This window comes from Propithecus coquereli, unplaced genomic scaffold (assembly GCF_000956105.1).
Source record: "Propithecus coquereli isolate 6110/MARCELLA unplaced genomic scaffold, Pcoq_1.0 Scaffold553, whole genome shotgun sequence".
NCBI lineage: Eukaryota > Metazoa > Chordata > Mammalia > Primates > Indriidae > Propithecus > Propithecus coquereli.
Window position 1 is genome coordinate 823,213 of NW_012151430.1, and position 14,167 is coordinate 837,379.

Here is a 14,167-nt window from a genome sequence, read left to right on the forward strand (position 1 = left end):
ATTATAAAAAGAAATTCTATATATAAAGATATATTTAACTAGAAATAAAATGTATAACTAATTATAATTAATATAGTAATATATGCATATATAAATTTCATTAACAGTCAAGATTTTTTCTCAGCATATGAGTTATATAAAAGCAAAGATGTTACATAAAACTTAAATCTAAAATTTCAATAGGAAATGTCAGCATCAACACGTGACTGTTTTTTTCTCTTCAAAGAATTTACCACATTGGTCCATGGTAAGAAAAAAGTGTGTTTCCTAGGGCTATTTATTGCAAAAACTTAGAAGCAGTGACAACCAAGTAGTTATAACCATTCCTAGTGGCTGCAGAGCCCTGGTAATGGTGAGTAAGTACCATTCCCCACTGAAAGGACATAACCCGCCAGTAAGTCGTGGCTTACAGCAGGTGTGGATCAAGCAGTGTAGGAGATTGGGATTTCTCCTGTCAGAAAACAAGGAAATAGTAATACTTAAAATTATTGGGCTCGTATCAAAAGTTCATAGTAACTTAAAAGAGATAACTTGAATATCAAAAAATATTACTAAGAATTTTTATCAGGAAATGATACAGAAATTTATTGGAAACTTTTTTCTGCATTTATTACAGTGATTAATGCCTTTTTTCCTCCTTTGATCTCTTAATATGATAATTTATAGTAACAAATTTTTCTAATATTAAATTACCCAATAAAAGCTCAATTTGAGTTATGTTTTTTTCTGCATTCTGAGTCCAGTTTGATAATCAAGTTTGATTTTTCCATTTATGTTTTTTAATGAGCCATTAGCCTATAATTTTAATTTCTGCTACTCTTTTTGTCATATTTTTTATATCAAATTCTGTGAGCCTCTTGGGATCTGTTTTCTCTTTTTCTGTATAAGATTATTTTTTACCTGGAAAGACTGTTTTATGTACATTCATCGTGATTGCTGATAGGTTTGGATTTACTTTTACTGCATTATGTACTTTGTTCTACTTTTTTCCCTCTTGTTGTTTTTGCTTTTATAGCAAGTTGTTTACCTGTCCTCCCTACCATACTCCATTGATAGTGTTTGTTCTCTTCTTTTAGTGCCAATTCCTGCTATTTTTAAATTCCTACTTTAAAATATCTGAAGCTAATAAGTAGCTAAACTATGAGTTTGATGCTAGTATCCAAATATAATTCCTGTTGTACAGTATTTTAGCTTTATGTATTTATCTTATAAATGTCTGATTTTATTGTTTTATGCAGTCATTATTTGTTCATATTTAACAACATATTTAGCATTTTTTGCTTTTAATTCTTTCTTACATAAAAGACCTTACTTATGGGAACACGGAACACTTGTGTTATGTTTTAAGTATACCCTTTAAAATTTTTTTTAGTAAAGGTCTTTTGTTAAATATCTAAAACTAAGTGTATTGTTTTTCTTTCTTTTTTTTTTTTGTCTGAAAATATATTTTTGCCTCATTCTTGGAGGATTGTTTTTGAATATAATTACTGATGGAAGAACAAGAGAATTATTTTTTATCAACATAAGCAGTACATTCTGTTTTTTGGCTTCCATTAGTTTTGGAGGAGTCAGTCATTAATTTTCCTTCCTTTATAGTGATCTATATTTTCCCCCTGGCTGCATTATAAGTTTTCTATTTATGTTTTCTCTGTGAATTTGATGTTACAGTTTTTAATTATTCTGCTTTGGATTCGTTGTACTACTTTGGGCATCACAAATTTTCATTTTTCTTTAGGCATTGTCCTATTCCCTTTTGTATTATCACCTTCTTGAACTTTGTTTAAATGTGTGTTAAGTCTTTTCAGCCTTTCCTCTATGTCTTCTAAGCTTGCTTGCTTTCTTTTCATTTCTTCATGATGACTTTGTACTGCATTTTTCTGGATCCATCTTCCCAATTCATTAATTCCCTTTTTAGTTGCATCTTAATATGCCATTCAATTCCTTCATTGTGTATGTGTGTGTGCGTGTATGTGGTTTGAGTTCTGTTTGTTTTTTACTCTTTTTCTCTATTTCAGTTTGGGTAATTTTATTGACCTATGTTTTTAAGTTCATTTATAACTCAATTGTGTTGACCTACTGATGAGCTTGTCAAAGGCATTCTTGATCTCTATTACCATGTTTTTTGTTTGATATTTTCATTTTACTCTCTTATAATTTACTTATGTCTGCTGAAATTCTCCATCTGTCTGGACATGTTATCTATACCTTTAAAGTATTAATCTTAGTTGTTTTAAAATCTCTGTCCAATAGTTCCAGCATCTGGATCAGCCCTAATTTTAGTAGACTACTCTGTTGATTGCTTTGTCTCTTGGCATTGTATTTTTTTTTTTTACCCTTTTTTATATGAGTCATAATTTTTTACCCTTTTTTATATGAGTCATAATTTTGGATTTAATGCTATGTATTGTATATAGGGCAGTGAAGACCAAGGGTGGTAGCTTTTGGGCCTGGAGATGAAAACAGCTCTTCTGCTGGAGTTGAGCTAGGTTTGGATTTTTTTTATTGTTATGGTTACCCTCAGTGCACTGGTGGTTTCAAATTCCATTAGTGTTACCGTGTAGTTCTGTGTGTTTGAAGATTTTTCTCAGTGTCCCTGCTCCACTCTCAGTTTTAGGCCTTCCCTATACTCTTGTGCTTCAGAGCCCCTCTCTGTGCTCTCATCCCTCCCCCAAATGTAGATTGCTGATGCTTGTTACTCAGTGTTGCTGGCCTGGCAGTGAGGAGGGTGGCACTAAGGGCTTTCTTGTCCTGGTTAAGTCTCACATGCTCAGCTGCTGTTTATAATCTCTGGTTCATTTTCAAATTTCCTTTCCTTTGAAAGTTTTTTTTTATTATAGCTTTATATTATCTGATACGTCCAGTGTATTGAAGTATTTACAAGTGGTATTCTGCTTTTTGTTTGTTTGTTTTGGTCCATTACTTTTCATCGTATCTTATTTCCTTGCATGAATAGGTTTTGCTGTAGTTGGGGGTTTCGTGTGTGTGTGTGTGTGTGTCTATGAGTTCATATGTCTTGGAACTTTAGGTATGGTAATACTTTGAGGTTTGGGTTAAAGTTGCATTCTTGCAAGGTTTTACGTTCCTGCCAGTTTCTTGTATATATTAACAGTCCTGAACTTTTTGAGGTTTACTTATGTGATTAAGGTATTATGAATTCAAAGTACAGACCTACGTGAAGGATGGCTTGTGGTTTTGAATTCTCACGGTTTTTTTTATTGTATGATTCCCCCTCACCCCCAACTTTTTCCCAGTGCAGGCAAGTTTTCTTCTTGTCCCCTTCTGCTTGTACCTTGCTTGCCCCTTACAATGAGGGTGCAGCTATTGAGGATGAGTTTTATGAGAAGGTTTCCTATTGGATTCCCCAGCTGTGGTAGATTATTTATCTCCTGTCTCCCTCTCTCCCTCCCAACATCAAAATGTAAGGTCTAGTCTTTAGTTTGGCAGAAACCATCTGGTAGATCAGGGGCTTTATTGGTTTCCCAAGTCCAAGTATTCTTGCTTTCACTTCATTCTTGGCCTTTGGATTCCTTACTTTTGTGCCATTTCAGTTATGCATTTGTGCAGTTTTTTTTTTTCCAAATCTTACATTGTTTCTAATGCAACATTTAATGTCTTAAATGCAACATTTCAGTTGCATTCAGGAGGAACTTTGTTAAAGGCATTTAGTCCGGTAAAAGTCATGGTTAGATTTTTCTTTCAATTTGGTACTTTTCTGAATATTTTGAAACTTAGAAAGCCTTTTCCTAAATTTAATTTACTTCCATTTCTACCTTGAAAAGCTTTTATTGGGCCGGGTGCGGTGGCTCACGCCTGTAATCCTAGCTCTCTAGGAGGCCGAGGCGGGCGGATTGTTTGAGCTCAGGAGTTCGAAACCAGCCTGAGCAAGAGCAAGACCCCGTCTCTACTAAAATTAGAAAGAAATTAATTGGACAACTAAAAATACATAGAAAAAAAATTAGCAGGGCATGGTGCCGCATGCCTGTAGTCCCAGCTACTCGGGGGGCTGAGGCAGGAGGATCGCTTGAGCCCAGGAGTTTGAGGTTGCTGTGAGCTGGGATGACGCCACAGCACTCTGGCCCGGGCAGCACAGTGAGACTCTGTCTCAAAAAAAAAAAAAAAAAAAAAAAGAAAAGCTTTTATTGTATAAATCTATGCGTTGCTCAGTAAATGATAGATATTAAAAGGTCTAAAAATCATATATTGGACTTTTACCTAGATAATCTATTTAATCCCTTGGCATAGGGCAATATGAAGTTGATGAATTTTTTAGTCATACTTGGGTTTTGAGTCCTGATTCACCCACTTGTGAATTATTTAACTTTCATGAGGCTCTGTACCACATGTTACAATAGGCAGAGTAGCTGTGTAACAAGGTTGTTGTGAGCCTTAAATGAGGTAACTTACAGTCTCTGGTATATGGACTTGTGTAGTGACTTAAGACATATTTTTGAGGGCATTTTACATATTTCCAAGGGCCTAACATTTGAGGAGAAAATAAGAATTTAACAGCCATTTTGACAAACCTCTTGAGTGTTACGTGAACAAAGATGAATATAATACAGTTCTTGCCCTGGGAGCTTTGTTACCTTGTTAGTGCATAGACTTATCAAATAATTATGTTCGATATGCTTAGTGTTGTATAAGGAGTAACACCTTCCTGGGGCAGAGGAGAGATTGTCTGAACTGGATCATAAGATATGTGTAGGAGGCCAACGTGTTGTGAAGGAAGACTGGGCTTTTATGCAGAAGGAACAGCATTGTATGCAAAGGCCTGAAGGCAGTGGAGAGCACCTCTCATTGGTGAGAAGTCCAGGTCTGTATACAGAATAAGCCGTTGCAAGAGGAAGAATGTCTTTTGTGATTACGGAAGAGATGATAATTGAGATGGGTCTTTGAAGATTGGTCTTATCTAAATGGTAACAAGTGAACAAGTGAAGATAGAATGGGTAGGATAACACAAATTGAAGTGAAGTCACTTACGTTAGACAGCAGAGTGTAAGTTACATATATTAATATATGGGGCACATGAATAGTCACATTGACTTGGCTGCCGCTTACTCTTCAACTCACGTCTCAAACAGAACAGATTAGACATCAGCTCTTCCTGAGAAATCATTAGGGAATTTTGCATATCTCATTGGAGTTTTTGTGAGAAGGATGATAAGGGAATGGCTTTTCCAGGGTTATATATATAAGATAAAGTGATCAAAGTATTTTTGGGGATGGAGTGTACATGGCTTTGAATATTAAATGTAAGCGTTTAACATTTATTTGGTAAACATTAGAGGTCCATTGTATCTGCTAGGGTGGGAACTTGCACCTCAGGCTGAGAAAGAATTCTCCACACAAAGATTAGGATAGGTTTGGAGCAAGAAGTTTATTTTACTTTCCAAGAGGGGAAAGGGTACAGCATGAAAGAAGTGCTGGCCTGTAGGGTAAGGGGTTTGGGGTTTTTATTGGGATAAAGGATAAAGTGGTTGGTTATTGTTGCAAAATAACAGGAGGCTGCTGTGTTTTTGTTTTTTTCTCTGCTAGACTGGCCTTACCAGACTTTTTGCAGGGTGGTCTGGCTGATGTGGAGGAGGAATATGCGCCTTTTCTTTCTGCTCAGTACTGTTGCAATTCTGCAAAACAAACTCCTAAAGACAACAAGTTAAGCCACAGGCAGTTAAGCAAACAAAGGGACAGTTGTGTATTGTGATTTTTCCTTTTTTTTCCTGTTACTTTATTAGCAATGCTGCCCTTTCAGTAGCATTTTGAACAAGTGAGACCTAATGTAGAGATGATTTATCTAGGTGGTTTATCTGACTTATCTGACCCTGCAGGACAGAATTGGAGAGGAACATGTCTGAAGCAACAGGATTGGATCACCAATTGGCATAGGTCAGGACTGGGGTGATTAAGACTCGAAATAAGGAATAGTGGCAATAGGAATGAAAGAAAGAGCATTACGAGAGGAATTTATAAACAATTGACAGTCTGAGAAATAATCGAACCTAAGACTTGCAAGACAAGCAGGGGAGCTGGGAGTGTTAATGGGATTATGTACAGTAGTCCCCACCCACCTGCAGTTTCACTTTCCACGGTTTCAGTTACCCGCCATACAATTGAGACAGAGAGGGAGATCATATTCACATAACTTTTATTACAGTGTATTGTTACAATTTTTCTATTTTATTATTAGCTATTAATCTCTTATTGAGCCTCATTTATAAATTTTATCATAGGTTTGTATGTATAGGAAAAAACTATATAGGATTTGGTATTATCTGTAGTTTCAAGCATCTACTGGGGGGCTCGGAATAGATCCCCCATGGATAAGGGGAGACTACTGTACTTGAGAGCTTTAGAAATTTTTGTTAATATTGGAAAGAGGTATGACATTAGCAAGAAACTAGTTTTAGGGAAAAACTGAAACCATCGTTTGTTATTTATTGAATTTGTGTGATGGGAGGTTAGTTATAAAGAATATTGTAGGACATATTAATATACCTTTATAAAAATAGTTAATTTTTTAAAACTATGGTTGTCTGTGCTTGGATAGGCAGTGAAGTTGTGTACCAGCAGCATAAGCTTTGAAGACAGGCCTGTATTCCAACTCAGCTTTATTAAGAATCACTGTTGTGAGACTGGAACCGTCACTAATCTCTTTGGATTTTACTTTGTCTAGAAAATATAGCTAGTAATACCTGCTTACACAGCTGTCGTGTGAACTAAATAGTACAATATATATGCATGCTGGCCCATTTTAAGCTCTTAATAAATGTTAGTTTTCCTTTCCTTCTCAAAAAATGCAAGCCTTACTTGTGGCTGTTGTTATGTATTAAGATAAACACCAAAGAATAATACATATTTTTGTTTTATTTTTTAGCAATTCACTGAAACCATAGCCATGATTGTTTGCTAAGTAAAATATGTGTATAATCAGGCAGTTTGTAATTAGACTAAATCAGAAGTTGTAATTATTGAATGTGTAGGTGTAGTTAACAACCTTCATTTCTGGTAAGTGACTACTTAGAGGATATATTTATGTGCGCAACAGAGACTATTTCCTGGAAGGAAACTGTGGTCTCCAGATCTTTGTAATAACATCACCTTTAATCTTTCTGAACTTGTGAGCACTGTCCTTACACAGACTGTTTTCTTGAAGCAGTTTCTTGCAAGAAGTAAATGAAGCTTCCTTATGAGCCTGTTAAGACTCCATAGACTGTCAGTAATTTGGAAAAATTGGATATTTAATCAGGAATGTGAACATGTGTTTCAGGTAGAGAATTCTAAAGATAATGAAGATACTATTCTACAAAGAGAAATTCCTGCCAGACAGTCTCGAAGAAGATTTCGAAAAATTAACCATAAGGGAGAGCGCCAAACCATTACTGATGATGTGGACATTAACAGCTATCTTTCTGTGAGTATATTTAGGAACACTTCATGAATCTTTTCAAATTTTCATATATAGTATCTTTAATTTACATATATTTTTGTTAATATCAACATTTTGGGCTATATGTGTGAAAGCTTGTGGCAGGTAAATATATCAATATAATTTTTAAAAATACTTCTGCTTGGTTTTGTTGGTTAGAAATACTCTCACCAGTGGGAGTTTTGTTTTTGCTCTTGCTTTTGTTTAATAAAAAAGAAAGTTATTGCCATAGTTCTTTACACATATTTGTGGATGTTCTTGCATTTTAATTGCCTGGATGGGATATAAATTAGGTCCTGTCTGAGAACGCAGGTGATAGACTCATTGGGAACTTTTCTCCTGGTATGCTGTAAGGCATACAAAAGAAATAAAAACATACCAGTTATTCCCTTGAGCTGTGGAACAAATAATGTATGCTAGTGCAGAAATACAGGCAAGTGTTAAAGTACGTTTTCACTTGCAAATATTGAAAAGGAAGAAGCAGATGAAATATTTAATTTCTGTAATACTGGAAGAAATATTAGCTATTCTTCAGAAGTCTTTAATTTTGTAGTTAACTACCAAGTTGTAGATAACTGCTTTTTAGATTGTGAAGTAGTTGAATCACGAAATAAGGATAATTTAAAAAGAATAAATCCATGTGTATTTTTGAGGGGAGAAGTTTCATAGCTAATACTTTTCAAAAGAGTCATGATCCCTAAAATATAAGAACAACTAGTATAGAGCTTTTTATTGCATGTGTTAAAATAATAATATGACAGGTGGATGATGGTAGATTACAGCAAAATTCCCAAGGGTATGTTTAGTTCTTTTGGTTGTCAGAAACAGAAATTTGCTCTTTCCATGTTAGAGATGAGGAGGATTATTTAGGTAGTTGTTTATACTGGAATAAGTATTAGTTTTAAGGCAACTCCGAGGGTTTGTCACATTTGCCTGATTTCATTGATTTAATACATTCTGTTTCTGACAACAAACAATAATATGAAATAGTCCCAAAATTTATAACCACATCCAGAGCCATGCAAAGGTTCATTTCATATTTTTACTGTTTAACAATTTCTTTCTTTTTTTTATACAATAAATTCCCCCATTACTGATTAATTTTAGCTGACTTAGTTTGCCTTTATTACACAAATAATGTGTTCATTTTTGAAAAATCAGAAATTGATCGTTCCTACCACCCAGTTATAAAACCATTTGATGACATTTTGTATTTTCTTGGATAAAGCTTTTCAACATGTGGATAGATATGTAAGGTCTTTTACCAACTTTAAAAAACTTAAATATATAATGTTTTTTAACTAGTTGAAACCTAAATATATAATCTGAACATGTTTGAATGCTGTTAAATCGGTTTTTACAATATTATTCATAACGACTATGTGGTAATCCATTATAATATGTCATTATTTAATTTCCAATGTTTCATCATTTAAATTCTTTTTAACCTTTTTATTGTTTTTTTAAAAAATAGGATGCTAAATATCTTTGTGCTATGTATGCCCACATCTTGATTTCTTTAGAAAAAATTCCAAGAAGGAGAATTGCTTAAAAAAATCTTTAATTGTACTATTTGGTTCTCCTTGTATGAGCTAAAGAGTTCAAATTTTGTGTGTGTGTTTGTTTGTTGTTGTTTTTTGGGTTTTTTTTGTAAGAGACACGGTCTCACTCTGTCTTCCATGCTGGAGTGCAGTGGCATGATTATAGCTCACTGTAACCTCAAACTCCTGGGCTCAAGGGATCCTCCTGCCTCATTAGCCTCCAAAGTAGCTGGGACTACAGGCATGAGCCACCACTAATTTTTTTTTTATTTGTAGAGACGAGGTCTTGCTGTGTTGCCCAGGCTGATCTTGAACTCCTGGCTCAAGCAATCCTCCCACCTCAGCTGCCCAAAGTGCTAGGATTACAGGCGTGAGCCACCATACCTGGCCCTTGTTGTGTGTGTTTCGATTGTTTGCTTATTTTAGTCTCAACTTTAGTGTGTTCTTTTTCCAGTTTTTGGTTGGTCTTGTGTCATGAAGCCTAGACAGATTTCAGATTTTCTCTTAGTAGCTGTTGCTTATGCTCACGACTAATTTGCATTTAGCCTTCCTGAGTGCTTAAAGTTGTCTTCTTAAGGATATGCTGGTTTCCTGAGTAGACCAGAAAGAGCGATAGGCACACTGCTTTGCATTGTTTTTGTTGCATAACTCTAAGTAGAGTGACATTTTTGCATGTATAGTTAGTGTTAGGTGGTTATTCTGAGTACTGTCAAGAGTTTGGCAAATCATGGAAAGGGGAGAGCTAAGTTGATTCGACTTAGACAAAACTGACTTATTAATGATGAGACTAGTTTAGCAAAGGATTTTTGGTGTTGTTGCTTGCATTAGCTATTTCTTTAATTATTAAGTAATAGGATTTTTTTCCCCCTAAATAGGATATATTTCAGTCAACTTAGAAAATGCAATATTGAGAAGTTATCATTTATTTTTTTAAAATTTATTTTTTTATACTCAAGTGAAGCAGTAGGAATGGACAAGAACAAGGTAATCTGTAACTGGTGTGACATTTACTTTTAATTAATGTCCATCAATTATGTAAAATCTGTCCATCTGGCCAAAGTCCTATATATTGGCAGTTGGTCTGGGTAAGGATGTTATGTAGCAAAAACTTTTGTTTTTGAGACAGGATCTTGCTTTGTTGACCAGGACAGAGTGCAGTGGCATCACCATAGCTCACTGCAACCTCAAACTCTTGGGCTCAAGCGATCCTCCTGTCTCAGCCTCCCAAGTAGCTGGGACTACAGGTGCGTGCCACCATGCCCAGCTAAATTTTGTAGCAAAAATCTTAATAGTATTTACCAAAGCATCCAATAGAGAATTGGTTTTATGGTCACTATATAGTCCTTTATGTCTTTTGTTCTGTTGTCAGCAGTTCAGAGAGGGACAAATCAAGAAGAATCATTCTTTCTTTGAGACAACAGTGTAAATTTGATAGTGGTTTTTTTTTCTTTAATTTGCAAACCATGATCAACTTTTTCTTGCTGGAATGTTGAGGGTAAAAAAATTCTTAAAGATGAACAGAATATTTTTGTTACTGTTACTTTCTTCAGTTACTTTCTAATCTTTAGTAGGCAACCTTTGTATCAAGGTTTTGTACTAAAGATTTTGTATGTATTTCCCAACTGAACGCTTAGAATGACTGAAAATGATGGTTTATTCATATGAAATATTTTAATAGTTTTGTCATACATTCCTTTGTATAAAGGTGAGAACCATAATCTTAATGTGAAAATTTTTTTTTTTTAATGTAGAAAGAGCATTTCTATAACAGTAATAGCATTATGAAGGCTCCTTTGGGTATTACTCTCAAAGTTTGCAATATTTTTTTTGAGATATAATTTTTATAACTTTATTGAGATATAAAGTATAATATACTACCCATATTTAAAGTTTACAATTTGATGAGTTTTGACATATATATAAGCTTTTGAAACCATCACCATAATCAAGATGATGATTATTTTCATCACCCTTAAAGTTTCCTTGTCTCCCTTTGGAATTCATTCTTTTATAAATTCTCATCCTCAGGCAATCACCGGTCTGCTTTCTGTCACTGTAGATTAGTTTTATTTTCTAGAATTTTATATAAATAGCATTGTACAGTATGAGTTTTTTTGGCCTCGCTTCTTTCACTCATTATAATGATTTTGAGATTTATCCTAGTTGTATATATCAATAGTTTTTCCCCCTGTTTATTGCTGAGTAGTATTCTGTTGTATGAATATTCCACAGTTTGTTTCTCTGTTCACCTGTTAATGGATATGTGGTTTGTTCCAGTTTGGGGCAATTATAAATAAAGCTGCTATGAACATTTATGTTCAAGTCTTTGTTCATACATATACTGTCATTTCTCTTATGTTAATACTCAGGAGTGGGTGACTATGTCATATGGTAAATGTATATTTCACTTTTTAAGAAACTACCATATTGTTATCTAGAGCGGATGTACCATTTTGTATTCTTTTTATTATCTATGACAGTGACAGCCAACACTTGGTATTGTCAGATGTCATTATTCTTTTAAAAGTTCTAACAGTTAATGTAGTGGTATCTCATTTTGGATTTAATTTACATATTCCTTTTTTTTTTTTCTTCAAGAGATGGGGTCTTGCTCTGTCACTCAGGCTAGAGTGCAGTGACATGATCCCAGCTCACTGAACCCTCAGACTCCTGAGCTCAGGCCACCCTCCTGCCTTAACCTCTTGGGTAGCTGGGACTACAGGCATGTGCCAACATGCCCGGCTCATTATTTTAAATTTGTTTTGTAGAGACAGGGTCTCGCTGTGTTGCCTAGGCTGGTCTCAAACTCCTGGCGTCAAGTGATCTTCCCACCTTGGCCTCCCAAATAATTTACATATTCCTGATGATTTGCGATGTTGAGCATCTTTTCATGTACTTGTTATCTATTCTTATATATGTATTCTTTTGTAAAACGTGTATTGAAATCTTTTCCTCACTCACAACAAACTTAAATGTCTTCAAATATCATTAGAAATTTCAGAGCTGTGATCTTTGAGGAAGATGTATTTAGTATTTAGAGAGCAAAAAGGTGATTGGGAGCAGTATTTGGTGAGTAGAATGGGTAGTTAAGCCAAGTAGGAGGAGTCTAGCCTTTAGATGAGCCATCTGCCGTGACTCCTTTCCTCATTAACTGTGTGATTGGGGCAGTCCATCTAAACCCTTTGTGCTTTGGTTACTTCACCTCTAAAAATGAGGATGGTGGTATCAGGTCTGCCTGTCTTTTGGGGTGGTTGCTGAAGCATTTGGAAAATGTGTGCACGTTCGAAGTCTCATCAGTTAATAATATCTCTAGATCTTCCTCTCAACTGTTTCAAAATGTGTGCCTTTCTGTCAGTTTCATTACCTTGGTGTTTACTTTTTCTTAAACAGTACTGTTGTAATAGCATCTCCTAAACTCCACAGCCACCTTACACTGTAAAAGCAGTATTTTTCCATATTAGGAAATTTGGAAAATTTTTTAAAGCCGGAAAGTATTATATAATCTCTTTATCAGGATATCCACAAAATCAGTGTGTTTATTTGATTTTAAAATTTGTTTTTCTCTTCTCTCTGAACATGGTTTCCTTACTGCTAGCTTTGTTCTCTACATCTTCTCCTAACCCCTACCACCTAGTCTATTTTTCTTCTATCAGTTCTAAATGAAGCTTTAACAATATCACTGTTTTAAACTCATAAATCTTCTCATAGCCTACCATCATTTATCAGAAAAATTCCAATGATCTAGCGTGGATCTTCATAGTCTAGACCAGTTCTGATAGAATTTTCTATAATGATGGAAATGTTTTTCTGTATCTGTGCTGTTGAAATTGGTAGCAACTATTCATATGTGGCTATTGAACACTTAAAATGTGGCTAGTGTGACTGAGGAGATAATATTTTAATTTTATTTAATTTAAAGCAATTTACATGTAAATAGCCATATGTGGCTAGTAGCTACCATTACTAGACAGCACGGGTCTGGACTTCGTCCACCTCTCCACTTTATCGTTTTCTCTTTTTGTATGTATTCCATACCTTTCGGCCATACTAAACAAATTTGCTGATCCTTGAAGAAACCATGTTTTTATGTATGTCTCTTGTATTAATATACACTGTACCTTTTACTTAGAGTGCCCTTTTAGCAAAAGCCTCATCCTTAAGACTTAATTTCACATCATTTCAAGGGAGGACTCCGTAATTTTTTCTTGGAAAGGGTTAGGTGCACATCTGTGTTCCCATAATACCTCGTTTATGTATTTGTAACTACTCATTACACTGCATTGTAATTGTTTATTCAAATGTCTGTCTCTCCCTCAGCAGACACATGCCTTGAAAATGTGAACCATCGTCATTGTCTCTTCAGGGGCATGTTGTCTGTCAGAGAGAGTAAGAGCACCTGTTCTTTTACCGGCTTACTTGACTTCCTGTGTAACACTGGGCAAGTTGTATGACCTTTCCGCATCTGTTTTGATACATAAAATACAGGTTTATAAAAGGATTAAGTGAGAAAATATACATACAGAGGGCTCTGCCTCTAGTGTCTGGTGCCCTGAAAAACATTCAGTAATGCCAGCGGCTTCTTATTGCTATTGTTTTTATTGTAAATATTCAAAAAAATCCTTATTCCCATTGCTTACAGAACGATGTTACTATTTATTAATATCTATTTTACATACTTGGATGTAAAAAGTGCTCTTACCAAAATATGTGAATATATTAAGGTAAATGAAAAAAACCTAAAGAATCAGAACAAAGGGAGAATAAAGGGTAAGAAAAATAAAATCAGGTTGGCTTGAAGTTAGTACAAACAGCAATCAGTTATCTATCACCCTCAAGAAATTTTTGTGGGCCAGGTGCAATGGCTCATGCTTGTAAACCTAGCACTTTGGAAGGCTGAGGCGGGACGATCACTTGAGGCCAAGAGTTTGAGACCAGCCTGAGCAGCATAACGAGACCTTGTCTCTACAAAAAATTTTTTAAAAATTAGACAGGTATGGTATTGCGTGCCAGTAGTCCCAGCTACTCGGTAGGCTGAGACAGGAGGACCACTTGAGCCCAGGAGTTTGAGGTTGTAGTGAGCTGTGATCACACCACTGCACTCCAGCATGGCCAACAGAGGGATACCCTGTCTCCAAAAAAAAAAAAAAAATTGTGGCACATCCTCAGAATAACTCACTGTGAACAAGGTCATTTCTTTGTCCAA

At 35.2% G+C, this 14,167-nt stretch overlaps 1 protein-coding gene across 1 annotated transcript in view; it reads left to right on the forward strand.

The window, feature by feature from the left end:
- The window catches only part of RAPGEF6 (Rap guanine nucleotide exchange factor (GEF) 6), a 213,525-nt gene that overhangs the window by 56,361 nt on the left and 142,997 nt on the right, over positions 1-14,167 (forward strand). The window contains exon 6 of the mRNA XM_012657631.1: positions 7,265-7,408. Coding sequence (XP_012513085.1) covers positions 7,265-7,408 — 144 coding nt within the window. The remainder of the gene's footprint in view (positions 1-7,264; positions 7,409-14,167) is intronic.